General features: G+C 43.5%; 1 protein-coding gene and 1 long non-coding RNA gene across 8 annotated transcripts in view; one reads left to right on the forward strand and one right to left on the reverse strand.

The window, feature by feature from the left end:
* The window catches only part of GALNT11 (polypeptide N-acetylgalactosaminyltransferase 11), a 42,548-nt gene extending 16,629 nt beyond the window's left edge, over window positions 1-25,919 (forward strand). For all 7 annotated transcript variants that reach the window (XM_042975765.1, XM_042975798.1, XM_007087539.2 and 4 more), the window contains 11 exons: window positions 3,580-3,912; window positions 4,950-5,073; window positions 6,528-6,694; window positions 9,344-9,469; window positions 11,418-11,667; window positions 17,131-17,248; window positions 18,530-18,682; window positions 21,235-21,453; window positions 22,902-23,006; window positions 24,812-24,949; window positions 25,162-25,919. In XM_042975765.1, coding sequence (XP_042831699.1) covers window positions 3,618-3,912; window positions 4,950-5,073; window positions 6,528-6,694; window positions 9,344-9,469; window positions 11,418-11,667; window positions 17,131-17,248; window positions 18,530-18,682; window positions 21,235-21,453; window positions 22,902-23,006; window positions 24,812-24,949; window positions 25,162-25,293 — 1,827 coding nt within the window. In that variant the 5' untranslated portion in view covers window positions 3,580-3,617 and the 3' untranslated portion in view covers window positions 25,294-25,919. The remainder of the gene's footprint in view (window positions 1-3,579; window positions 3,913-4,949; window positions 5,074-6,527; window positions 6,695-9,343; window positions 9,470-11,417; window positions 11,668-17,130; window positions 17,249-18,529; window positions 18,683-21,234; window positions 21,454-22,901; window positions 23,007-24,811; window positions 24,950-25,161) is intronic.
* Window positions 22,141-24,818, reverse strand: LOC122235787. The gene is made up of 2 exons (XR_006213830.1): window positions 24,197-24,818; window positions 22,141-23,459 (listed from the first exon to the last, which is right to left on the reverse strand). It is a non-coding gene; the product is annotated as an uncharacterized LOC122235787 (long non-coding RNA).
* Window positions 25,920-27,101: the final 1,182 nt, after the last annotated feature.

Genomic DNA, 27,101 nt, shown 5'->3' on the forward strand with positions numbered 1-27,101 from the left:
GAGAGGATTCTTCTGTCGTTAACCGTACCTCCCCCAAAAGCGAGTGTTGGCCTTGTGTTTTCCGGGCACCACACTCAGTCTTTCCGTGTCCCTCTCTGTAGTAGTGTGATGCCAGCGATCATTCAGCCACACCAGAACCTCAGATCCATCGGCCCCGGGTGGTCGGTCATTCCCATTGGCACGTTGCATGTCCCTGTCCCCAGTCTGCTTCTGTACCTCCCTGGTGAAACCCTGACTCTGCTCACAAGGCACCTGTCTCAGCCTCTGCCAGGCCATGACTGCCTGGTCTCACTGGAAATTCATGTGCACAGCTGGTTAGCCTTTTGTTCATTTAACTTTTGGAAATGTATTATGTTGACATCTAACTGCTGAAGTTTTGGCTTTGTTAACTGGCCAAGTTTATGATCGAAAGAATTTGTTCACTAGCTGTTTTCTATTAACTACCTTTAAATGTTTGCTTTGGTCCTCCTTTTAAAGGCTTTCAGCCTCAGATATTGAAGCCATGGGTGATTGCCGATAGAAGGAAGAACAGATAGCACACTTTATTGTGTAGATGCTGGATTCATTATATGTTAGCGTGGGTTAGATTAAAATTTCAGCTTTTGGGTGTCGTTTGGATGTTTTAACTTCTTAAGCAGTTAAGAACTGGTCATCTTATTAAATAACAGGTATCTGACTGCCTTGTACTTTCTTCATATATTTTTTTAGAGTTTTATTTATTTTGAGAGAGAGAAAGCAGGGGAGGGGCAGAGAGAGAGGGAGAGAGAATCCCAAGCAGGGCTCAAACTCATGAATGGTGAGATCATGAGCTGAGCTGAAATCAAGAGTTGGACACTTAAGTGACTGAGCCATCCAGGCGCCCCATACTTTCTTCATATTTGAGTGCTAACTTCTTGACCTGTCTAAAAACTGAGAGTGTCTCTGTTGCTTCTGAAAGACTGTTATGGTCAGTTATATAAAATAAATGACCAGGGAGCCTGGGTGGCTCAGTTGGCTAAGCGTCTGACTTCAGTTAAGGTCATGATCTCGCGGTTCATGGGTTCGAGCCCCACGTCGGGCCCTGTGCTGACAGCTTGGGGCCTGGAGCCTGCTTCGGACATGTGTCTCCCTCTGTCTCTGCCCCTCCCTTGCTCACACTCTGTCTCGCAAACATTAATAAACATTAAAAAAAATTTTTTTTAATAAAAAAATAAATGACCTGATTTTATAAGTTTCTCTCATTTTTATAGGTTCCTTAATTTAGTGTAAGAATTGACCAAGGAAAAAATTGCTCTCTAAAGAATTACCATAATATAGCTTGAGGAAAATAATATCTACCTGATCAAACTGTTGAGAGTTAATACATTCTACAGTTCAGGAAGCAAGACCTCGATGTTTGAGCTGTCGTGTTGAGGATTGGGAGGGGTATTCTGGGAAAAATTTTGAACGGAGTTGACCAAATCCTATGGGTGAGGTCTTGAGGAGAAAACTTTTTCATTTTGCCCACAGGTCGCGGCAGCCAAGAGGGACTTAAGATCATGCAGTAGACAAAGTGGAAAGTAGTCTCCTGTTTGTATCACAAGGACCTTTATTTAACTTGTGAAATTGGACACCGAGAGCCTGTTGTTTTTCTTTCTTTACCTCTTCTAATAGTAACTATGCCTGTTCTGCGTAGTTTCATACTGCTGAAATAAGGCAGTCATGATCTCTGTGCATAGTTTTAAGGTATTGCTTCGCTCAAACATGATAGCAATACATTTGTTTATAAATTCCCAGGATTTTGCAAACATATCGATAACTGTATTACAGTAATTGATGCATTAAACTCTATGAATACTTATTAAATGTTTGCTGCATGCCAGGCGTTGTTGTAAGCTCGGGATACTGCAGGAAATGAACAGATAAAAGCTTTGGCCCTACTGAAGCTTACCTTCTAGCAGCGGGCATGGACAGTAAATAATATGTAATTATGTAGTGTGTAAGAAGGCAGAAGTTGCAAGGAGTAGGGAAGATCAGAAGTGCTAGTATTTGGCGATTGAGTTGCAGTTTTAAATATGGTAAAATCTAGAGACTTACTGAGAAGGTGATATTTGAGCACAGATTCAACAGAGGTGAAGTCCGTTGAGGATGAAAATTATTCTTTTGAAAAAAATTTTTAACGTTGGTTTATTTTTGAGAGAGAGGGAGAGTGCGAGCGGGGCAGGGGCAGAGACAGAGGGAGACAGAGGACCCAAAGCGCGCTCTGCACTGACAGCAGAGAGCCCAACATGGGGCTCGAACCCACGCACCGCAAGGTCACGACCTGAGCCGAAGTCAGACACTCAGCTGACTGAATCACCCAGGCGCCCAGGGATGACGAGCATTCTAGACAGAGGGAAGGACCAATGCATAATCTGTCAGTGGGAGTATGATTGACACGTTTGGTGACCCGTAAGGAGACCTGTGCCTAGAATGAAATGAACGAGGAGGGAAGTAAGGAGAGGTATGGTCAGAGAGGTGATTGCAGAGGAGGTAGGGACTTGTGGGTCATTGTAAGGAACATGTGGTCACGCATACCGTTCGTATTACATATTAGACCTAATGAGGAGGAGGAAAAGGTTAACATTGTTGAATTTGTGCTCTATTCCTTCATTCTGTAGTATCATTCAGCGGCTGCTACGTGCCATTCCTTGTGCTAAGTGAAGGAAACACAGTGAACAAATGAAACAAAAGCTAGCTACAGCCTCTGGTTCTCTCCATCCACTGCAAATCACTGTTTTGTGTGTTAATCACTGTACCTGATACTTTACATATCTTATGTAATTCTAAGTATTTTATTTTATTCTAAGAATCAGGTAAGGTAGATTGTAGTGTTAACTTGAATACGGTTGATGAAAAGAAGGCTAAGAAAATTTGGTGATTTGTTCAAGTTGCATAGCCAGTATGGGACAGAATGGGACCAGAACTTAATCTTGTCTTGTCATTACACCATCGGTTCCCACATCTGGCTGTGCATCAGAGTTCACCAGGAAGCTTATTATCAAAGCTATAGATTAAAGCCTCTGCTTTCAGTAATAAGTTGAACTGGAACTGTGGAATCTAGTATAGGCATTAGGGCAGGTTCAATCTTTGATTGGGAAGAGAACTGTTTTCTTCGGGCTGCTTATTTTGAGTAACGGATTTTAAGAGCCTTAGGTTAAAAGAGTCCTATAATTTTACGGTGCAAAGGGACTTTAGATAGACTGTCATGATACATGAGGTACTTGGCATTTTCCTCATGAAAAGCCAGAACCTGAAAAAAATTACCACACTGAAAGCAATCCAGAGCAAAGGTAAAATATCCTTTAACATGGGCAAATAAACAAGTAGCTGTTTTACTGCTATTGGTTTTCCGAGCACTGACACATTGGCCTGTGGTTTTAATTGTCGAATCCTTCTAGTTTTCGTTCAGCGCCATCCACGTATCTTCTTACATTTGAGTCTTTGTTAACGGTATGCACAGGGGTCCTAAGTAAATAGTTGAGAAGCTCTACTTGGTTATTTAGCAGACAGTGGCTGTGAACTTGGTAGATGATTCACAAATGTCCCGCAGGGTCTAACATAGCCGTTCTTCTCTTTCAGGAGATTGAAGATGACTCTTCAGCGATGTTAGGTCTATAATGGGAAGTGTCACGGCTCGATATTTCTGTTACGGATGCCTTTTCACATCTGCGACCTGGACGGTTTTGCTTTTTATTTATTTCAACTTCAGTGAAGTGACTCAGCCACTTAAGAATGTGCCCATCAAGGGGTCCGGGCCCCATGGCCCCTTTCCCAAAAAATTCTATCCCCGTTTCACTCGAGGCCCAAGTCGAGTGTTAGAGTCACAGTTCAAAGTAAACAGAATTGATGACATGATAGATAATCACGTTGAAGATCCAGAAAAAGGCAACACGAAATTCTCTTCTGAACTGGGTGAGTGTGTTCGACCTCTAGTAGCGTGTCAGAGTGTTTAATCATTGGAGCTTTAAGCTCGGTTCTGCGGGTCATGTGTTGCAGAGGGGATTAGAAATGGGTCATTTTCACCCACCAATTTATTTTGTTAATGAACTCGCTGAGGTTCTAGGATTTTGCAGACTCAGTGGGGAGTTATATTCTAATTTACTGTTTCTGACTTCAATATTTTATGAGGACTTGGGAGAAAGTAATAAGGTCCGGAGTAGAAAACAAAGAAAAGAAAGAAAGAAAAATTAAGTGACTGGAAAGAAAATGGAACCTATGGGGGAGGATTTTAATTGTTAGCATTATTTAATAAGGGAAAGAAATGGTTGAAAGGTAACTTGACTCTATATAACATATTTTGAAAGGCAGAGTTAATTAAAACAGAACATAAACCATTGGGTTTAGAGGTAAGCTGAGATTACTTATATCTAATAAGAGTTCTACTTATAAGAATTGTTAAGAGGCTGGAGTATATTAAATATAGGAGTTTATAAAATCTTAGTATAAAAGGGAAACTTTTTTCTTCAGAAGTTAATATTCTGTTCAATTTGGAAGTGAGAATCTACTGTATATGTCTTTTGCACACTGTAATTCTAGAGTCCTGGTCTTAGCAGTTTTATTTTAAGGGATAAATGAGCCATTTTGGTGACCGTTAAAACTTAACAAAGAAAGAACTTTAATCTTGTCCTTAGAAATCTCAAATAATAAGTAATGTTAGGAGTAAAAGAGATTTTGAGAGATTGAAAGATCCACAATTAATAAAGGAAAGGTTAAAATAGATTCTTTTTTCATTTGATCATAGTTTCAAAGAAATAAAATCTGTTTCTAGGACTTAATGATTTTCTAATACATGCAGTTGAAAGTATTTAAAATGACAGGAGGAAATGGAAACTAATACCTCAATTTTCATAAAATAGACTTTCAGACCGCTGTATAGACCTTTTAAAAGCATGAACAGGAAAGTTTCTGGCTTCTTATGTATTTACTGTCATTTTGGTAAAACTTTGCAGGCATGATTTTTGATGAACGTGATCAGGAGTTGAGAGACTTGGGCTATCAGAAACACGCCTTCAACATGCTCATCAGTAACCGCTTGGGCTACCGCAGGGATGTGCCCGACACCAGGAACGCCGCGTACGTTTCTCGCTTCTCGCTTCTCGCTTCTCGCTTCTCGCTTCTCGCTTCTCGCTAGTGTGTGCGCCTGCGTTTTAGTGACGTGGTGCTGTTAGTGGCAGCGTCGTCAGTCACGGGGACGGTGTTGATACTTTGCAGTTAGACTTCGGTATTCAGGACACTAGACCACTTAAGACAGATTTCCCCTCCGCCTGCCTTGAAGCCCCGCGGGCTGAGATTGTACTGACAGCCTTCCACGGCTTGCTGCTCCCTTGAAATTTAAAATCATAGGGAAAAGCAGGGAGGTACTAACCGCATAGAATTAGATAACTTCTGAGCATAAGTTTGTTTTTGATGTTTATTTATTGGATTTGTGGGAAAGGGATCAAAAATCAGTGAAGAATTTTATTCATCATCTCACTTTTCTGTCTTCGTTATCTTGGTCGCTTCAAAGGCTTTTCGTTCATGTGGTTGGCCAGCCCATCCATAGACCTTTTTGAACACCTTTGTTTTCCAGACACTGTATTAGGTTTGGAAATAAGCAGAGTAAGGTACAGTCCCTGGATCACAGGGCTTAGGATCTAGCAGGGGAGTTAGATAAGGAATTGAGTAATTGCGGTGGTAAATGAGGGCTGTGGGAGGAATTGGTGAAGTGGGGACCCCCAAACCAGAGTGGTCAGGGAAGGCCTCATTGAGATGAGCAGTGTACAAGGGACACCTCCCGTGCCTGGGGACACCTCCCGTGCGTGGGGGACGCACCTCCCGTGCGTGGGGACACCTCCCTTGCATGGCAGACAGATGGAGTTGGTACACTGCTTGGAAAGGCACTGACAGCAGTCACTGTGGCTGTAGCAGAAGAACACCAGGAGGCCGGGGGTAGCCAGGGCCCAGATGCGAGAAGGCTTGTATGCCGCACGAAAGAATAGGGAATTCTAGATTTTATTCTGGAAGCTGGTGGTTTTTTATGATTGTTGCTTAAAGCCACCCAACCCTTTTTGTCTCATAGTTGCTCGATAGAAGCTTTTCTGTTATCCTGATTTATGTCCTAGTTTACTCAAGTGTTTTTCTAAAGTTGGGCAAAAAATAGTTTTCAGATACAAAGTTTTATATTATTTTCTTTTGAATGTTTATCGCGGAGAAGCTGATCATTAGCTTATGAGTGCTACGTTAAAAACCTATAGTGATTTCATACAAATAACACATTTTTATGTAAACTCTGTACCCAAAAAAGAAAAAAAAAATCATTTTTTAAATATTGACCTAAAAATAAGCGGAGTAGCAGGTATTGGAGGGAGGAATTATTGAAATGTAAAACTCTTGAGTAAGACACGTGATGTGTTCTTCAGTGCTTTTTAAAAAACTGTCGTTACAATGTAGGAAAGAGGCTGAACAGGGGCAGTTAGTGTTGAGAGAATAATGACCTAAAACATTTGAACCTTCTAAGATGTCGCCTTTTCTCATACGTGCCTTTACAGATGTAAAGACAAGTCTTACCCCGCGGACCTGCCAGTCGCCAGTGTCGTTATCTGTTTCTACAATGAAGCCTTGTCTGCCTTGCTTCGTACGGTGCACAGCGTCCTAGACCGCACGCCAGCCCAGCTCCTTCATGAAATCATCCTTGTGGACGATGACAGTGACTTTGGTAAGGGCTGTTGCAGTTGATGCCATGGGATCTGGGCTGTTGATCGTGGCCGTGTGAGCACCAGCGTGAGCATCAGTGGAGCCGAGTGTCGGGATAGGTGGTGGACAGGACCCTCATCCGCAGCGTGGCAGTGGGGTCAGCAACAAATAATGTCTGTCGCTTAGAGGAAACAACATTGTCTTTGTGATCTTTTTCAGACTGTGCTATTTAAGTTTGGCCCTTGAAATTTTTCCCTTGGCTTATCTTTAAGAAAATTTTTTTTAATGTTTATTTACTTTTGAGAGAGAGAGAGAGGGGGAGGGAATGAGTGGGGGAGGGGCAGAGAGAGAGGGAGTCACAGAATCTAAAGCAGGCTCCAGATTTTGAGTTGTCAGCACAGAGCCTGATGCGGGGCTCGAATCACAAGCTGCGAGATCATGACCTGAGCTGAAGTCGGATGTGTAACCGACTGAGCCACCCAGGTGCCCCCCTTGGCTTATCTTTTTAAAAAATTGTTCTATTTCAAAATAACTATACATTAGTAACAGCAAGTTACAAAGAGGTCTGTTACCTCTTCCCCCCATTCCTCCCATTTCCCCCATTGGTTATTTCTAACGTAACGCTGGCCCAACATCCAAACCAGGAATTTGGCATTGGCACAGTGTGTGTACGCAGTTCTGTGTCATTTTATCCCCTGTGTAGGTTCCTGGAGCCACCGCTGCGATCAAGATACAGACAACTCCCTGACCACAAAGATCTCCCTCATGCTAGCTTTTAATATTCACACCACCCACCTCCTCGACCCACTCCATCCCTGATCCCTGGCACCCCTAATCTCTGTGATTTTGTTTCTGTCTCTGTCTCTGTGATTTCGCCATTTCAAGAATTGTTACATAAATAGAATCGTGCAGTACGTGACCTTTCGAGATGGGCTTTTTTCAGTCAGCATAATGCCTTGGCTTATATTTATCTAATAAGTCTGTTACACCGACCGTCCCCAGATAAAAGTGGATTGCTTTGTGATAGCTCTTAGATGATCCCTGAATGCCAGTGTTTTATGAGTCAGTATGTATATTACACACTTTTCTTTTTTAAATTTCTTATTGGAGTATAATAAATTCTAGTGTTATGTTAGTTTCCGTTGAACTACATATTGATTAAACAGTTCTGTACATTACGCGGTGATCACCACAGAAAGTGCAGTCCCGTCGGTCACCGTACAATGTTATGACAATATTACTGCCTGTATTCCCTCTGCTGTACTTTTCATCTCTGTGACTTACCCATTTTTTTTAATGTTTATTTATTTATTTTGAGAGAGAGTGCGTGTGTGCATGCACATGAGTAGGGGAGGGACGGAGAGAGAGGGAAAGAATCCCAAGCCGACTCCGCGGTAACAGCACAGGGCTGGATCTCAAAACTGTGAGATCACGACCTGAGGCCAAATCAAGAGTCCACGCTTAACCGACTGAGCCCCCCAGGCGCCCCAGGATGGAAGGCTTTTTATTTACGCTACTCATTAGGCTCTCAGCTACCTTGAGAGAGAGGTTATGTCCTCGTTTTATAGAGGAGGAAATGTTAAGTAATTTGGTCAAGGTCCCGTAGCTGTTACGTGGTAGAGTTGAAATTAAACCTCTAGTCCACGTAGCTCCAAACCTTCTGTTCATTACGGCAAGCTGCAGGGTATATTAATAAATTGTATGCATGATAAATTGTATGCCAGTTACATATTTTTCATTACTCCAGTGTTTATTAAGCACCTCTTACCAACAGCAGAATTGGTCTACCAGTTAAATGTACAAAGTGAGGAAAGGTACACTGAGCCCAATGGGAGCAAACTACCTAAACCTTGGTAAAAATATTCCACAGGAGAAAATTTAGGAAGGTTAATAGAAAACAAAACTTAATTTCAAAAATGAATGATTAAAAAAGCAAGAACGTGAGTCTGGACCAAATAGGATGTTGGCTAAATACTCAATTGTAGAATTGATGGTGTCGATATTTTTTTTAAATTTGTGGTTTTTCAGTTTGTAGCTATTTTACCTAAAAGCAAAAATTCATGCTAACTTACAATGGTTTATCTACTAACAATGGAAAGATTACTTCTAGATCATCTTTGAAGTTATGAAATTGAAAGGTGAATGAGCCAGAATGTATAAAAATTATTTAGTGCAGTCGGAAGGTGCTAAATTAGTAAAAGGACATGTTTATTGTTGTTATATAATTTTTGGCAGGGGCAGTAGAAGTTGTGTCGACTATTCTGAAATGGAATAATAGCTAATAAGTTACGTTCAAACAAAAGACATTTGTATCTCATTTTTTGGTTTTGTTTTAAACCTGATTTATGTGTAGTCAGCTGAACGTTGATTCACTCCAGGTACTCATTTCAGACCTTCTTTATGCAAAGCATTGTGCTAGTTGCTGTGGAAATACAAGTAAGTTCACAAGGTAACTGTTCTGACTAGTGTTTCCATTCTTATCCTTCATGTTTTCCTTTCTCTTCTTCAGGAGATAAGCTGCCATGCTTTTTTAAAATAAAGCAGCAGAAGATTCTGTAATATTTACTTGATAATCTGTTGTTGCAAGTACCAGGTGCAATTTTAGAGTAGCTATAAAAAACTGTCTTTGTACATGTCTCATGCGGTTTTACTATGGGCTCTTTATTTTCAGATGATTTGAAAGGAGAACTAGAAGAATATGTCCAAAAATACCTCCCTGGAAAAATTAAAGTAATAAGAAACACAAAGCGTGAGGGACTGATTCGAGGAAGGATGATCGGAGCGGCCCACGCTACAGGTACAGCTTCCTGCCACTCTTCTCGGTGGGTGTTGAGCGACAAGGGCTTTGTCCTTGGAGCCTCATTCTGCAGAGATCGGTTGAAAAGTGAGCATCTTAAATGGACACTGTCAGCAGGAGAGACGAAGCTCGTTCGCTTTGGGAAGGGCCTCTTCGTAACGCCAACCCCTGCTGTCCCCAGACTCAGACTCCACGGAGGGGGGCTCTGGAGTCCAAGCCGATCTGTTTTCTTGGGGGCCCCTACTGTGAATTACTGCTCTGCTCCTCACGTAGGTTTGGGTGTCGTTTAACTTCCATAGAGAAGAGTCCAAGAAAAATTGTAACTGAGCGTCTGTATTTTTTTTTAATACAACATTTAAACTACATGTACCCAGACTGTTTGGTTTGAATTGTGCCAGTGCTTCCTTACTACGATTACATACTGCTGGTGATAGGGCATCATGGTTTTCCTTGGAGAAATGGGCTATAATATTAAAAATTGACTTACAGGGGCACCTGGCTGGCTCAGTCAGTAGAGCATACAACTCTTGATCTCCGGGGTTGTAAGTTCAAACTCCACATTGGCTATGGAGATTACTTAAGAATAAAATCTTTAGGGGCGCCTGGGTGGCTCAGTCGGTTGAGCGGCCGACTTCGGCTCAGGTCACGATCTCGTGGTCCGTTCAAGCCCCACATCGGGCTCTGTGCTGACTGCTCAGAGCCTGGAGCCTGTTTCAGATTCTGTGTCTCCCTCTCTCTGTGACCCTCCCCTGTTCATGCTCTGTCTCTCTCTGTCTCAAAAATAAATAAACGTTAAAAAAAATTTTTTTTAAATAAAAAAAATAAAAAAGAATAAAATCTTTAAAGAATAAAAATAAATAAAAAGCAACTTACAAAACTCTAAAGGTACCTTCTTCAAAATTCCCTCTCAGTCCTTCTGATTCCATCAAAGATAAAGCCTCCATTTTACTGATACATCTTTAAAACCTTTCTAGCATATACTAATCTCCCCTTTTAAAAAGAAAGAACAGGTGTTAAGTTTCATCTTCACCAGAAAATCTGGTTAGTCCTCAGTTATACTGCATCGGTTCCGTTATATTTGTGTGTGTGTGTGTGTGTGTGTGTGTGTGTGTGTATAGGGTTACCTCAGTAAGGTTAGTGATCTTGATAAAATTTTCCCGTTAAAATTAATTTATTTAAGTTAAATGAATCCGTTTTAAGATGTTATATATATAATATTGCAGGTAGTTGCATGGATAAGGCCAAAAAACAAACAAAACTATTAAGGTAATTTGAGAATTCTGGAACTTTGGGGGCGGGGGGCATTCCCTCATAGCGACATCTCCTACGTTCCCTGTATGCCTCTTGCATCAAGTTGAAAATGCAGGATAAAAATCTTTATGGTTTTTATTTTACTAACTAGAAGAAAGGCTACCCCATCGGCTCATGAGGGCCACTTCAGCCAACAAGGTTGGGGAATTGGAAAGACGGGAAACAAACAGGAATGAGAATGTGGCAGCTGAGTGGTGACCTCAAGGGAGAAGGGAGCCCGTGTCACTGTCGTGGCAGTCACTGATAATTGCAGTCACGTTTCTGAGTCACCGGTGAAAATACGTTCTCTGTCCTCCGTTGACTGAGGCAAGGAAATGTACCCTACGTTTAGAGGTAGTTTGATTACGGTAATTGTAATAAAAGCATCCACCCACAAAGGGCCACTGTCCTCGCACCACACTCCTTACCTTTCTGTCCGGAGAACAGAATTGGTCCCGTGAGACTTGGAATCTCGTCACCGAGGAGAGTAAGTGTGTTTGCACGCGTGCCGCACTCACAGCAGTGGCTTCAGGCCCAGCTCGCGACCAGCTCCTCCCCCGCCTGCAGCAGAGGACGGGTGTAGCTGTGGGGCCGGAGGGCGGCCGGTCGTATCGCACGTCGCACGCTCCAAGCGGCCGCCTGTCGTTTGCCTCCTCAGGAGAGGTGCTGGTGTTCCTGGACAGCCACTGCGAGGTGAACGTGCTGTGGCTGCAGCCCCTGCTGGCCGCCATCCGGGAGGACCCGCGGACCGTCGTGTGCCCCGTCATTGACATCATCAGCGCGGACACGCTCGCCTACAGCTCGTCCCCCGTCGTGCGCGGAGGGTTCAACTGGGGGCTGCACTTCAAGTGGGACCTCGTGCCCCTTTCTGAGCTCGGGGGACCGGAAGGAGCCACCGCACCCATCAGGTGAGACTCCTGCAGATTCGAAAACTCCTATCGGCGCTTCTTCCAAAGAGGAAAAAACATTTTACAGGTAATCCCTTCTTTGCAGGGAGCAGAAGCGTTGCAAACTCTTGAGTGCTTCCCGAGTTTCATACGTCGCGCCCGCTGCTAAGGGAAGATGGGTGGCTTAGGGTTTCCAACCTAGCAAGGCAGACGAGTAGGATCGGCGGTCCTGGGCGTAACCGTGTGGCACACTCGAGCGGCGCGCCCCGTTTGCACGCTGATTATCGCAGTTCCCTGTGTCGTCTACTTGCCTTCGGGTCTCTGCTCGTGTGTGTGGCGCCGGGAAGAGCGTTAGCCGTAGAAGCCGTTTCTGTAATCGGGATCTTTAGGGTGGATTCCTGCTGCACCGTCGCAGGTCGCAGCTTGTGAATTGTTTCCAGTTCCCCTTCGTGTTCTCAGTATTACACATCTGCTTATATGTTATCCTTGTTTTCTGTTATAAATTTCTCGTGTAGACTTTAGAGGTTTGTCTGGGTTTCTGCTTTTTAATGTCTTTGGACCTACGGTTTGGGTTTTCTTCCTGTGGAAAAATGGCGTAGGTAAGAAGTACACACGCAAATAGGCGGACTGTGCACACGACTTAATAAATGGCTGTGATCTGAACACCCGTGCTGTCACCCGGGTCCACAGACAGCAGCCGGCTGCCCTCTGGACTCCTGTTCCGGTCCACAGCCCCCGCCCCTAGATGGGTCATCACCCTGACCTGGTCCCCGGTAATCATTTCCTCGCTTTCCTTTACTTTCACCACGTCTGTGTGCGCCCCTGAACAGTACAGTGTAGTAATTTGCCTCTTCAGGGACTTCATATAAAATGAAGCCATTGGACTCATTTTGTCTTGCTTCTTTTGCTCAACATTGCTTGAAGAAATTCCTGTGTGGGGGTGCCTGGGTGGCTCAGTCGGTTAAGCATCTGACTTCGGCTCAGGTCATGATCTCACGGTCTGTGGGTTCGAGCCCCGCGTCGGGCTCTGTGCTGACAGCTCGGAGCCTGGAGCCTGTTTCAGATTCTGCGTCTCCCTCTCTCTCTCTGTCTCTCTCTCTGCCCTTCCCCTGCTCATGCTCTGCCTCTCTGTCAAAAATAAACATTAAAAAAAAATTTTTTTTTAATTCCTGTGTGTCGCAGTGTGTAGCTGTACTTTATACAGCAGTGAAAGCGGTCACGTTCTGTTACTGTGTCATAACCTATTTATCCAGTTTGCCAGTGATGGGGAGGTTGGTGGTTTTCGGTTGTTTTAATGTCACAGACGGTGCGGTTACCAGTGTTGTTTTCCATGGCTGCTGGTGTACAAGAGTGAGATCACCTGCTTGGAGGCCTGACTCACTTCTGCCTTTAGTAGAACCTGTGTTCCCCACACCCAAGGGACTAGAGTGCCAGTGGCTCCTCAGCTGGCCTTTGGATGCTTGCCAGCTTGCTGTCATCTGACCCACATGATGGAGGGGAGACCTCGGCTGGCTCCAGGGGCCTGGCGCGGTCTTGTGGCAGAGGGTGGTCGTCTTGTCCCTCGGGCTTTGCATGAGAATCTGGTCCATGTCTTGCTGATTTCAGTGAGACCAGGGGTAGGTGCGACCCACCCTCCCCCCCCTCTGTCAGGAGCAGGGCCGCGTCTGGGGACGTCCCTCAGTGTTTCCGGTCTCTGCAACCTCACGTCCTGTGGTCGGAGGCACACGCCTTGTCCTGTCCTTTCGGACTGTCCGTGCTGTTCTTTGGGAGAAGGTGAAGCTTGCGCGGAGTGAGACGACGGAGCCCCGGCTGCCGTGTGTCCTCAGTGTTGGTGCACTTGCCAGTTTTTGCCTGTTTCATCCTCTTTATCAGCATTGGTTTTCATCGTTTTTTTTTTTTAAATACTTCAAAAAAGATTTTTTTAATGTTTATTTAATTTTGATATAGAGAGAGACAGAGTATGAGTGGGGGAGGGGCAGAGAGAGAGGGAGACACAGAATCTGAAATGGGCTCCAGGCCCCAAGCTGTCAGCACAGAGCCTTCTCTGTTCAGTGCCTTCTCTGTCGCCCGGCTGCGGAGTGTGGTTTTTGTTACTGTGTTGCTTGGAGAAAGCTGTCACTTGCTCACTTTGAGAGCGTCACCTGACACTCCTTCTTGTGCAGCGAGGACATCAGGGCCCTTTCTCCTTGTGCCACTTTCCCCCACTTTCTTCCCCTTTCTAACGTGAGCTGTTGCACTTTTATGATACCAGGGTTGCAGACTGCTTAGGTTGGATGTTTAGATTTAAAATTGTCATCCCTTTTCCTTTTCTAATACATGTATTTAAGATGATAAACTTTCTTACAGGTTTGGCAAATTATGACATATCATTTTTTACCATTCACTTTAAGATATTTTCATCGTGAGGTCTTCTCTGCCCCATAGGTTATTTAGCACTACATTTATTTATTATTTTCCAGATATATGTGGGTTTTGTAATTGTATATTCCTGGCTTAATTACACCGTGGTCAAAAAATATTCTGTATTTTAACCCTTTGAAAATTGATGAGATTTGCTTTATGGTTAAGTGCATGAGTAAATTCTGTAAATGTTTCTTGTGTGCCTGGAAAATTGGTTTTCTCTGGTTGTTAAAAATGGGATTCTGTATTAGTTTGGTCAAGTTTATTGTATTATTCAAATATTCCATACTTTATTTAAAAAAATTTATGGAAGTGTAGCTGATATATCGTATTATATTAGTTTCAGGTGCACAGCTTAGTAATTCAACAATCCTGTACATTACACAGTGCCCACTGTGATGAGGGTTGTTATACTTTCATTTTTTAATTTACATGTTAATATCAGTTATTAAATGTGGTATGTTATGGGGCGCCTGGGTAGCTCAGTCGGTTAAGCATCCAACTCTTGATTTCAGCTCAGGTCATGAGTTTGAGCCCCACATGGGGCTCTGTGCTGACAGTGTGGAGCCTACTTGAGATTTTCTCTCCGTGTCTCTCTCTCTCTCTCTCTCTCTGCCCTTCTCCTCCTTGTGCTCTCTCTTTCTCTCTCTCAAAATAAATGAATAAACTGAAACAAAATATATGGCATATTAAAGTTTCCCACTACAGTTGTATATTTCTCCTTGTAGTTCTTTATATGTTTTCTTCATATATTTTGAGCCTGTCTTAATGGATGTATGAGCATTTAGAATTAAATCTTTTAGAATTAAATCTTCTGGTAAATGAAACCCATTTATTCCAGACTTTCAGAATAGTAAAACTTTTGCATTATAGTGTGACATTAATATGACTGTTGTAGCTTTGTTTTGATTAATATTTACATTGTGTAACTTCCCTTTTGTTGTCAGTCTTTCTGGGGTCTTATATTTAGATGTGTCCCTTGTAAGCAGCGTGTAGTTGCTTTTTCATATTACGATTTGTTGTTGAACCAGCATGAAAAACTTCGTTTAATTTAGTTGCTTGCATTCAATATTACTTGTATTTTGTGTTTATGATTACAATGCTACTATTTGCATTCTATCTGTTGCTTTTTTTTTTTTCCTGTTCTCTTTCTTTTGGTCTTGAGTTTGGATTTTTTATTATTCTGTTCCCAGCTGCCACCCTGTTATTAGATGTTATACATTCTTACATACCGTTCTTTTAGTGATTACCCCAGAGAGGATACCATACATCCTTGATTTATCAAAGTGTGACATAAATTGGTATTTCAAACAATGCAGGGATCTCAGAATATTCATTCTCCAGTTTATACCCCTCAGGTTATATTGTTGAAGAGAGAGAGAGAGAGAGAGTGTGTGTGTGTGTGTGTGTATTTTAACTGAATAAGATGTTTTTTATGTGACCATTATTCATTTAGGTTTGCCCATGTATTTCCCTTTTTATGTTACTCTTTATTCTGTCTCCATCTGCAAACTCCCACCTGGGATTATTTTCATTTTAAATGTACTTTCTTTGGTCAGACCTTCTGGTGATTACTCCTGTCCTTTTGTAAGAATGTGTTCATTCCACCGGTACTTGGAGGTGTAACTGTATGGGGTGCCCAGTTCTAGGTCGGTGGATAGATTGTTTTAGGACTTTGAAGGGGTTACTCAAGAACGTGTGGCCTCCGCTGTTTGTGGTGAGAAGCCAGCGGCAGTCTTAGTGTCAAAGTCTTAGTGACAAAGGAATTTCTTCTCTTGGTCGGAAGCGTTTTCAGATATGCCTAAGTTTGGTTTCTTTTTTGACTGTGTCTATCCACCTGCCAAATTCTGCATTCTTTTACCCTTGAATGTACTGAGCAGTTATTTTAAAGTCTCTGCCTGAGAATCACATTATTCGAAACCCCTACACAGGGGCGCCTGGGTGGCTCAGTCGGCTGAGCGTCCAACTTCGGCTCAGGTCATGATCCCACGGTTTGTGGGTTCAAGCCTCATGTCAGGCTCTGTGCTGACAGCCCAGAACCTGGAGCCTGCTTCGGATTCTGTGTCTCCCTGTCTCTCTGACCCTCCCCCTTCATGTTCTGTCTGTCTCTGTCTCAAAAATAAATAAACATTAAAAAAAACTTTAAAAGAGAAAAAAAACCCTGAACATCTGTCTCTGATGTAGATTGTTTCTCTTGTTTTTCTTTGATGTGATTAATCTTCCTGATTGCCTGGTGGTTTGTTTGGTTGCTTATTTTTGTTTGGTGACCTAGTCATGAAAAATTATGGAAATACATTCCTACCTGGGATGGTTTTCCCCCTGCAGAGAGATTTTGCTTCACTTCTGGCAGGCAGCTTGGGATGCTAGGATCCACCATCACCTTAACTCCGTTACCGGAAGTGACGCAGCTGGAAAGCGGGCACGAGTCTCTCTGAGGGCCAGCCTCCTTCAGATTCTCTCATTCAGTTTCTCAGTCCTGACAGTATTGACATTTTGGGCCAGAGACTTCCGTGAGATGGGTGCTCTGTCGTGCGTTTTAGGAACTCTGGCAGCATACCTGGTTTCAGCCCATCCGATGCCAGTAGAAATCTGCCCCTGACACACACACACACACACACACACACGTCCCATTGTGACAGCTAAAAATGTCTCCGGACATTAATGAAATGTCTGGGGACAAATCGTCCTACCCGAGAGCTACTGGCCTAAGCCATTTGATCAGAGTTTGTCTGGTCTCCCCCGGCAGGCCCTGGAGTCCGGTTTTTATCCCGGTGGCTCTGGGAGCCTGTCAGAAGGAATGAATTCATTTCAGGTGTATTTCTAATAACAGTGGTTATAATTTAAAAAGTACTTTTGTTGCCTAGAAAAGCAGCCTTCATTTGCCAGATATGTAGTATATATCATTGGCAATCTAGAAAATTCATTTATGTGGCCCAGCTCATTCCCTGAAGTTAGATAAAACACTTCATAATAGTTCATCTTGTTTTTGTTAGTGATGTTCCAAAGGCACACTGAATTTTTTAAGACAAAGACAGTAGTTAATTGAGTCTGTAGAATTGGTACAGAAATTATTTCCTTTTCTAGGTCACCGACAATGGCTGGAGGATTGTTTGCCATGAACAGACACTATTTCAATGAACTTGGACAGTATGACAGTGGCATGGATATCTGGGGAGGAGAAAATTTAGAAATATCATTTCGGGTAATTTTTTCATGTCTAGTTATTAACTCTGTGTGCAGTAGAATATAATTTTCATCTACAATCCCATATTTTCTGTAAATTCTCTTTGATTACCTTTGTTAACAAATTGTCCTTAATGAATGCTACTTTATCGTAATCTGTGATCTGGAGAATATCCACTCAAGGTGTGGAAAGCTTGTAAGCAGCCTTATTTTATAAGAATTCAGAAGGGAAGGCTGTGATGAATGGGTATGATTTCAGATGTCTAAATGTGCATTTAATCTAGAGTTTTGTTGCCAGTTTATTAATCTTATTTGCTAACCATATATATATATATATATATATATATATATATGTTTAGCGTGATCGGATTTCCCTGATTGGCTAAGACCATCCTGGTTCACCCCAGATCTCCCAGGAAAAGTACTAATAGCTCTGCATTCCACTTTCAGAAGTAGCTAGTGGGAGGCCTCATACATACAACTACCTGCAACTGAGGAAGGAATTCATTTTTCATAATCAGTCCTCTCCAGCTGCTAAAGTTGGAGAGATGATGGTATAGTTGGGGTCTGGGGCTCAGGGAACTGGAGGAGGTGGGGTCAGGCAGTCTTTGCAAAGGACAGAACGAGGGCAAGGGCGAGCACGCAGACTTCCGAACTTGCAGATGTCCCCCCCCGTCCCCACGGCAGGATCCCTATCCAGATAGTACGTGTGCGTGTGTCCTTTTGTCTTTCTGCACCGTATTGACCAGAATGTTTTTAAAAGGCAGTTTTTCCTACATAATCTTTAGAATTTTAAAGATGAAAGGAATAACGTATCATTAATTCAGTCTTCTTACTTTGGAGATAAACTAATGGAGTCCCACAAAAACTAAAATACCCAGATAATCAAGGGCAAAATTTAGACCAGAACTAAGATCTTTTGAATCTTAACCTGGAGTTATTCTGTATGTTTCCTTATTTGTGTGTATATACATGTTATTAAAGTACCAGTAAACTGAAAGTAGGGGACCCGCCAGTAAGCCTTGTCTCCCTAAGTCCTGAGGATCAGGTTCCTTGATCTGTTAAAACAGCAAAGTATATGGTAAGTGTGATTTTAGACACACGGTAGTAAAAGAATATTACATCGTTTTAGAATTTAGTTTCTTCTTAAAGACATGTTGTTTTTCAAGGTACTCTTTGACAGTTCTGTAAGGCATCTTGCAAAGTTGCATGAACACCTATCTAATAATTTCATGAAAATGCATACATTGATTTCATAGCAGTTGCAGGCAACTATTAATACATGTTTTGCCCCGACCAGATCTGGATGTGTGGAGGTAAACTCTTCATCATCCCGTGCTCTAGAGTCGGACACATTTTCCGAAAAAGGCGACCGTATGGCTCTCCTGAAGGCCAGGACACCATGACCCACAACTCCTTGCGGCTGGCACACGTCTGGTTGGATGAATACAAGGTGAGGTTACGTTGTTCGGTCGGAGGGGTCGGCTGGGCGTCTGCGGGCGGCTCTGGTTACCTGCCTTTTCACTCGGCGCATTTCTGTTGGGACAACCACGGGGCCTTCTCTCCCTACATTTCTTTTCTCTCTCGTTTTCTGTTGTGACTCTTCTTTTAATTTTCCAAGTGACCACCCTGTGAAGGAGATTCGGCCAACACCAGAAGACGTGTTCTCTTCAGTGTCTCTGTTCCTCTCCCGTGACTCCTTCTCTTTGCCCCTTGGGGTTCGTGTGCCGGTCCTGCCACTTCCCCGTTCGACTCTGCACATGCAGGATCGTACCTCCCACTTTCTCTTCCGCTGTGCACAGCCTGTGATGATTATTTCCTTGGTCACGGATTTACTGAGGAATAATTCACAAACCATTTTATCACCCCCTAATCTCCCACAGCCCTAGACAACCACTAATCTACCCCGACTCTCTGGATCTGCCTGTTCTGGACACTTCCTACAAATGGAATCCTACAGGACATGGCCTTTTGTGACCATCTTATTCAGCGTGGTGTTTTCCGGGTCATCCATACCGCACCATGTGTCGGTACTTCATTCTTTGTAATCCGGTGATACTCCCTGGCCGAAGGCACCACGTTTTATCCTTTCATGAGTTGTGAAAAGTGCTGCTGTGAATACTTGCCTACAGTTGTTTGTAAACAGGCGTTTGAGCATCTACTCCGTACCGGGCTCCGTGTTAGGTTTGGGGGAGTCAGTGACGAAGGAGGGAATGCACAGTGACGACACTGTGCATTTGGGGTGTGGAGGTACGTGCTGTGGGGGTAATGAGAACCAAGCAGATCACCGCTTGGGACCGGAAGTGCAGGCTCCTGGTCACGCCTCTATCACACCGCGTGTCTCCTCCCTTGTCCCTCTTCTAGACTCTGAGCTCCTTCTCCACGGTCACCAGCTTGGAGTCATACTGTCTCTTGGCGGCCCTCAGACCCACCTGGATCCCGGCTGCCCTCCTAGGAGGATGCTGGGCCGAAGCTGTTTCCACAGTCAGATTAACACAGGACTTGCCCCTTTCACTGTGTCGGCGTTGCGCCGATGGTGTAGGAACGGTGCAAAAAACTCCACTAAATCTTGGCAAGCTCGGAGTGCCGAGATGTGGCGGACAGAGCACTTTTCACTGCACACCGAAGCACCGTGCTTGTGGCAAGGAAAAACGTGTGCAGCTGTTCGAGTTGTGAGCTGGACTGATCACTTTTACATAAATGGAGAAAAGACTGACTCACAGACCATGGTTATTTCTGTTTGGATATTTGGCAGATAGTCTCAAAAATGAACCAACTGACCCTCTCACTTCGACAGACAGCATTTGTTGCCAATGATAAAATTCAAGCTTTCAGGTGAAAAATTAGTTTTGGAAAACTTGTATTCATCCCTGTGAGCTTACTCGCTTCCAGTACTTAAACGCTTTTCTGAGGAGATTAGGAATATTTATGAATAGAATTCTTAATACTGAAATTTGTCATTATTTGAAAGAACTTCACAACCCAGCGGAAGCAGATCTTGGATGGGTAAAAGATCCAGTCACAGAGCAAGACAGCAGATTTTAACCCAACAGTAGGAAAGCTCAGGGATACAATTTAAAGGTTAGCTACGATGTGGAATGTGAAGGGCTAGAGTTCTGGTAGAATATCAGAAAAGAATAGCCATAATTCTCTGAAAATGCTATTAAAATACTCCTTCCATCTCAAACTATATGTTTTCACATGCTCATATTTTTAAAAATGTATTTAACCAGACAACATATAATAACAGGTTGAATGCAGAATTGAGAATTCAGCTGACTTCTTTCTAGCCAGACATTAAAAAGATTTGCAAAACTGTAAAGCAATGTTACTGTTCTAAATTTCTTGTTCAAAGCATGTTTATGTTCATAGGTAATGAGTTATTTTTTTAAAAAATTTCTTAAACGTTTATTTTTGAGAGAGAGAGAGACAGAGCATGAACAGGGGAGGGGCAGAGAGAGAGGGAGACACAGAATCTGAAACAGGCTCCAGGCTCTGAGCGGTCAGCACAGAGCCCGACGCGGGGCTTGAACTCACAGACCGTGAGATCATGACCTGAGCCGAAGTCGGACGCTTAACCGACCAAGCCACCCAGGCGCCCCGGTAATGAGTTATTTTTAAAGAGTTGACAAATGTTTTCACGTCTCTCCTGGTAAACACGAGCAGATGTAACTCACACGAACCTCCCCAGAGTCTTTGGTAATCGTTAAGATCATAGTCCTGACAGAGTCGGAGAACTGCCCCCTCGTGTGCAGCTTCCTTGATTCTGGGATCACATTTTTACATGTGTTGCCACTTCTGAGATTCGGACGTTTCCTAGAGCTTAAAATGTCTTACCATCAACGACGGACCTAATTGATAACTTCATGTTGACATCTGGCAACATGAAGAAAACACCAGCGTGAAAAATACTTCAGCTCTTTAAGACTCAGGTACAATTGATAATACTTAATTTTAAGCAAAAAGGCCATTCCCTTATTTTTCGTTTTTCTTTTTAAAATTCAGGAGCAGTATTTTTCCTTAAGACCTGACCTGAGGACGAAAAGTTATGGAAACATCAGTGAACGTGTTGAACTGAGGAGGAAGTTGGGCTGTAAATCATTTAAATGGTATTTGGATAATATTTACCCAGAGATGCAGATATCTGGGCCCAATGCCAAACCCCAACAACCCATTTTTATCAACAGAGGGCCAAAACGTCCCAAAGTCCTTCAGCGTGGAAGGGTAAGGAAGTAATCTTATCAGTGTTTTATTCAAAGTTGTATGATAAGACAAATGACATTTTAGACTGAAAATATCATTTTAGTGATAGACGTTAGCTTGCTTCCATTGCATTCTTTCTGTGGGAGCTTCCTCTGCTCGGAGTGAGACCTTAGGAATGTTCCTGTCTTCACTGTTACCATTAACACCCTTCACCTGCCAGCATTCAGGAGCACACGATTCTCAAAGTGATATGCTAACTGCCGAGAGGGTGGACGTCAATGTGACTATGCGACATGCAAATAAAAGCCACAGGAGAGTGTAAAGCTCCCTGGGGAGAGTCCGGTCCCAAAAGAAAAGAAAAGGAGAAATGGGGTCGCGCTCTGCTCTGTGGCCGCAGCTCCGGAACTGACTCAGAGCAAGTGAGAGATGGGGCGCGTCCTTCCAGTTCACACCCAGTGTGTAAGGACCCACGTGCTGCGCAGGAATACCCATGAGCGGCCACGTTTCTTTTGAAGTTCTTTTTCCGTCCTCCCTTTTTTGAGAGAGAGAGACAGCAAGCAGGGAAGGGCCAGAGAGGGAGAGTGGGAGACCCAGAATCCGAAGCAGGCTCCGAGCTGTTAGCACAGAGCCCGACGCGGGGCTTGAACTCACGAACTATGAGATCATGACCTGAGCCGAAGTCGGATGCTTAACTGACTGAGCCACCCAGGCGCCCCCGTTCTCTTTTATTTCTTAAGGAATTTCTTCACAGTTTTACATCACTTTTAAAGTTTAGGGGTCTAGCTGTAAAGTCATACCTTTTTCCTGAATCATTTCTTAGAATTTGCTTTCTGAAAGTGTAGCTACTCTGACTGTTGCACAGTTTTCTCTTCTGTGTTCAGAAGAAGGCACTTGTCAGGATCTTTCGTGATGCCGACTGTTCCTCAGTGGCTAAAGTAAGCCTAGAGCTTTCCCCTTGTCCTCTTTATGAAAACAAAACCACCTTTTGTTTTTAAAGTAAAAACACAGCGTATGCCGATGTAGTTGTAGCCCTTTACCCAAACTGCATACTCTTTGCTGCTTTTCTGGGTCTCCCCTGTGCTGTTCCCGATGTGTGTCTCCCTCCAGTTTAGCCTGTATATTTCATTCAGTTACGTGCTGTCTGGTCGGTACCTTTAGTCTTATTTCCTTGATTTCATTTGAAGGTTCTTGAGGGCAGAGAGGTTTTAATTTCCTTCCTCCCCTAGAATAGATTAGTAAACCTATATTTTTAGAATTTCTACTTGGCATTGCCTGCATATACTGTTAAAACTGCCTTTAAAGTCTACCGTGACACCCTTATGTACTGAAGCTAGAATTAAGGAATAAAAAAATGCTTATTAGGACCTTTGAAATTCATACCTTTGGAGTAATCCATTCACATTTCATCTAAAACTTCCTTATCTAGCATCTAAGGCATCTTCTGACAAGAGTGATCTCTCCTTTTACAGCTCTATCACCTCCAGACCAACAAGTGTCTGGTGGCCCAGGGCCGCCCGAGTCAGAAAGGAGGCCTGGTGGTGCTTAAAGCGTGTGACTACAGTGACCCCGGTCAGGTGAGCGATGGCTCTGGGCTCAGCCAGTCCTTGGAAGGTGTTCTTCCCAGAAGGGAACTTGCCCGCGGTCACGCCTGAGGAGGGAGGGGTGGACGTGAAGATTTTAATCTGACTTTTCTTAGATGATTGGAGTTGGGAATGACTTTAGAGATCACGTAATGTAACTATTTTTGTCTCCTTTGTACATTTTTCCTACCCTCGGTCACCGTCGGGAACGTTATTCGTATGTTGCATTTACACAGGATAAACAGAACCGTGTGAAGGTCAGAAGGGGCCGAGGCAGCGCGCCTGCCTTCTGGGCGAGGACATTAGCTCTGCGGTGGATGGGTCTGTAGTGTTGTCTCTGAAATCCAGTCTCCCTGCGTTTTAGTAGTGCCTCAGGGAAACCACAACAGAGTATCCTTTGTATCATTCGCATAATCTGTGCGCCCTTTCGGTGGTATTGAAGTGGACCTAAAAATAAGCAGAAGACTTATGTCAGTTTGGAACGGTCACTTCAAGCTGTTCTGGATCTGATAACAGGCTAATATAGAGTCAGTCTCAAGACTGCCGCGCTCGAGACGGGTCACAAGGAAGTGACTTTCATGTCCACTTGAGTGGCAGGGATGGCGTCACTCAAGACCAAAAGGGTATCGGGCTTTTTAGATAGCATGTGCCCTTTGAAAGTTCACGCAAGACCTTTCATTTCTAGGAGAGCTCATGTACACTCTCCAAGATGTCACACACGCCAGAAAACGGGATTTAAAAGGGGTTTTATGCTGTGTGTGGGTATGAGAGGCATCAGGGTTGTGGACGCTGAAGTCTTTAATTACAGTGATGCTTCGGGGGGTTAGGTCACAGCAGGATGATATCACAGATTTGTTCCAGAAAACGTACTATATTTTGATCACACAGATTTGTACTAATACTGTATCCAGGAGCCACATGTAGCTCTTTAATTAAAATGAAATAAAATTAAGTCACACCAGCCACATGTGGCTCCCATGTTGGACAACACAGATTATAAAACATCAGCATCCTTGCAGAAAGTTGCACTTATAGAATGCTTCGTGTTAATAGAGATAGCACACGTACATTTTGGGCTCAGAGGTAGGAACACTAATTGAGTACAACTATTCAGAGAAGAAAATATATTCCTTTTGGACTTAGTGATGGTGCAGGTTGGAGAATAACTTACTCATCGCACTCACCCAGTTCAGCCGATCTTTAGGCCTTTGTTCCTGAAAATAACATGAGAGACCATAAAGAAGACGATCCTGAAGGATCTGCACATCTGAAGAAAACCCTGCTTCCAGGCCCGCAGGTGAAATCGTCACCTCAGTCCAAATGGCATCATGGTCTGGGATCGGAGTGCCATTTTCCACAGGGCAACGAGATGGACCGGCTCCTGCGCGCGGACACAGCCCAGTAGAGGCCTGTCTCTGTCCGCAGGAGGCCACGCTGCGGGCTCGCGGGGCTCCTCCTGTGCTCATGCCGTCCAGGAAGGAAGGGCGCTGTGTAACTGTGAAATCCTAGAATCCGAAAGGGTCTGCCATCTTCAGTGAATTTGGCCAGTTAACGAAATGGAACCACTGTTTCTTCCTGGGATTGAACTTCCTTCTCCTGTGTCCGTTCGCACGTTCCATTTTCAGACAGCTGCGCGGACGCTGCCTCCACGTGACCCGGGTTCACTGGTCTTTCCCTGCTTTATGAGCCCGCACGGGACAACGCCATTCTTCTTCCACACACGCGTGACCTGTTGCGCGGGCTGAATTTGAAAATCCAAAGCAGACCTTGGAGTTGTGATCTTTTATTTTCTTCTTTAGGTCTGGATTTATAACGAAGAGCACGAGCTGGTTTTAAATAATCTCCTTTGCCTGGATGTGTCAGAAACCCGCTCGTCAGACCCACCCCGACTCATGAAGTGCCACGGGTCAGGAGGGTCCCAGCAGTGGACCTTTGGGGTGAGGAGGTGGCTTAGTGAGGGTGGGGGGGTGCGAGGAGACAGGAGGGGCTGAGGGAGGGAGCGTGACAGATGGGGTGTCCCGCGCGTAAGTAAACGATCGTGAATGTTTCACCTCGCTTCTGGACCTCTGGGACTTTGCCCCGTTCTGGCAGTACGTCTCTTCGGGTAAAGCAGCTAACTGGTGGTGTGTTCTTGCTGCCTTGTTTCCAGAGGAGTAACCGGCTGTACCAGGTGTCGGTTGGACAGTGTCTGAGAGCAGTGGACCCACTGAGTCACAAAGGCCACGTTGCCACGGCGATCTGTGACGGCTCTTCTTCACAGTGGTGGCGTTTGGAAGGTTAACGTGGCTGCCGTGCCGGAATATGCTAATCCATCAGCGTCGGCCTCCTCTGTAAGGCGTGAGGCTTGAGACGTTGCTGGTACCAGAAAATCCCTGAACTGCTTTCCCAATGAAGCAGAACCATTTTTGAGAAGGTGAGACAGCAGATACACTAGAGACCGGAGCCCAGAGTGGTCCTCAAGGGAGCGAGGAAGTAGGTTTTACCAAGACATTAACATCATTTCTGAGCTGCTAAGGCATTTCTTGCTTGTGGTGAGAAACTAGAATACAGTTTTAACTCTATAAAGGGTCAGGGATGTGCAGAAAGACAAACCCAGGAAATTGAACAGAAATGTCAAACTTTTATTTATGCTTCTTTTTAATCCCTTGAATCATGGAATGGCGTTTGTCTGATCAGGAACTTGTCATGATTTCCTTTTTTAGAAGGACTTCATAGGAAACAGATTTTTTTTTTTACTTCTATTATCATGTCTTAAAATAATTTTAAAGACTGAATCCACATTGCTTTCAACTTCAGAAGGCCTCATTTATAAGATTATATATTTAAGAGGCAGTCAACTGTTATAAATTATTTTGATGAACTATGGTACTATCTACATTTAAAATAAAGGGTTCTTTTGATGATTTACCCGGGACTTGTCTGCTCTTCTTGGGTTGGGGTCTCTGGTGCGTGTTGTGCTGTGTATGTGTCACACGGTGAGCAGGATAGCTGGTTCAGCTGATGAACTAATAAGCAAGGTCGCAGCCCTGACCCCAGGAGTGGCCCCATCCCTTAGCTTGAACTCTGAATTTGACGTTGAATGTCTGTGAATTTGGATAGTTTCTGTTAAAACTGCCTATGAATCATCCAGGAAGAGTTGTTAAATAGGCAGCTGGATACAGAGGTCAGGGTAGTAGAAATACAAATTTGGATTACTGATTCAATTTCTTTGCTGGTAACTGGTCTGCTCAAAATTTCTATTCCTGCCTTTATCCATTTCTTCTGAGTTGTCTAATTTATTGGCCTGTAGGTTCTCATAATGTTACGGTTGTTTGTATTTCTGTGGCGTTGGTGGTTGTTTCTCCTCTTTCATGGTGAATTTCTTTATTTGGGTCCTCTTTTTATGAATCTGGCTAGAGGTTTTTCAATTTTATTGATCTTGAAGAACCGGCTCATGGTTTCACTGAGCTGTTTGTTTTATTTCTGCTCTAATCTTTCTTATTCCCTTCCTTTTGCTGGGTTTGGGTTTTTTTTTATTCTTTTTCTGGCTTCTTTAGGTGTATGTTGAAGTTGTTTGAGATTTTTCTTGCTTCTTGAGATAGGCCTGTATTGGTATAACTTCCCTCTAAGCTATTGCTGCATCTCAAAGATTTTGGACTGTTGTGTTTTCACGTTCATTTGTTTGCGTGTAATTTTTGATTTTTTTTTTTGATTTCTTGGTTGACCCCGTTCATTGTTCTGTAGCCTCCATGAAATTGAATCAGTAATCAAAAAATGCCGAAGAAACAAAAGTTTAGGATCAGATGGCTTCACAGGTAAATCCTATCAAACATTTAAAGAGTAAATACCTATTCTTCTCAAATTATTCCAAGAAATAGAGGAAGGAAAATCATCCTATTCATTCCATGAAGTATCACGCTGATACCAAAATCAGATAAAGACACCACAAAAGAGAGAACTATAGGCCAAGATCTCTGATCAACATGGATGCAAAATTCCTCAACCAAATATCAGCAAACCAAATCCAATGATACATTAAAAAAATCCTACACCATGATCAAGTGGGATTTATTCCCAGGATGCAAGGAGGGTTCGATATTCGCAAAACCA

The sequence above is a fragment of the Panthera tigris genome, chromosome A2 (genome assembly GCF_018350195.1).
Source record: "Panthera tigris isolate Pti1 chromosome A2, P.tigris_Pti1_mat1.1, whole genome shotgun sequence".
In the NCBI taxonomy this organism is placed as follows: Eukaryota; Metazoa; Chordata; class Mammalia; order Carnivora; family Felidae; genus Panthera; species Panthera tigris.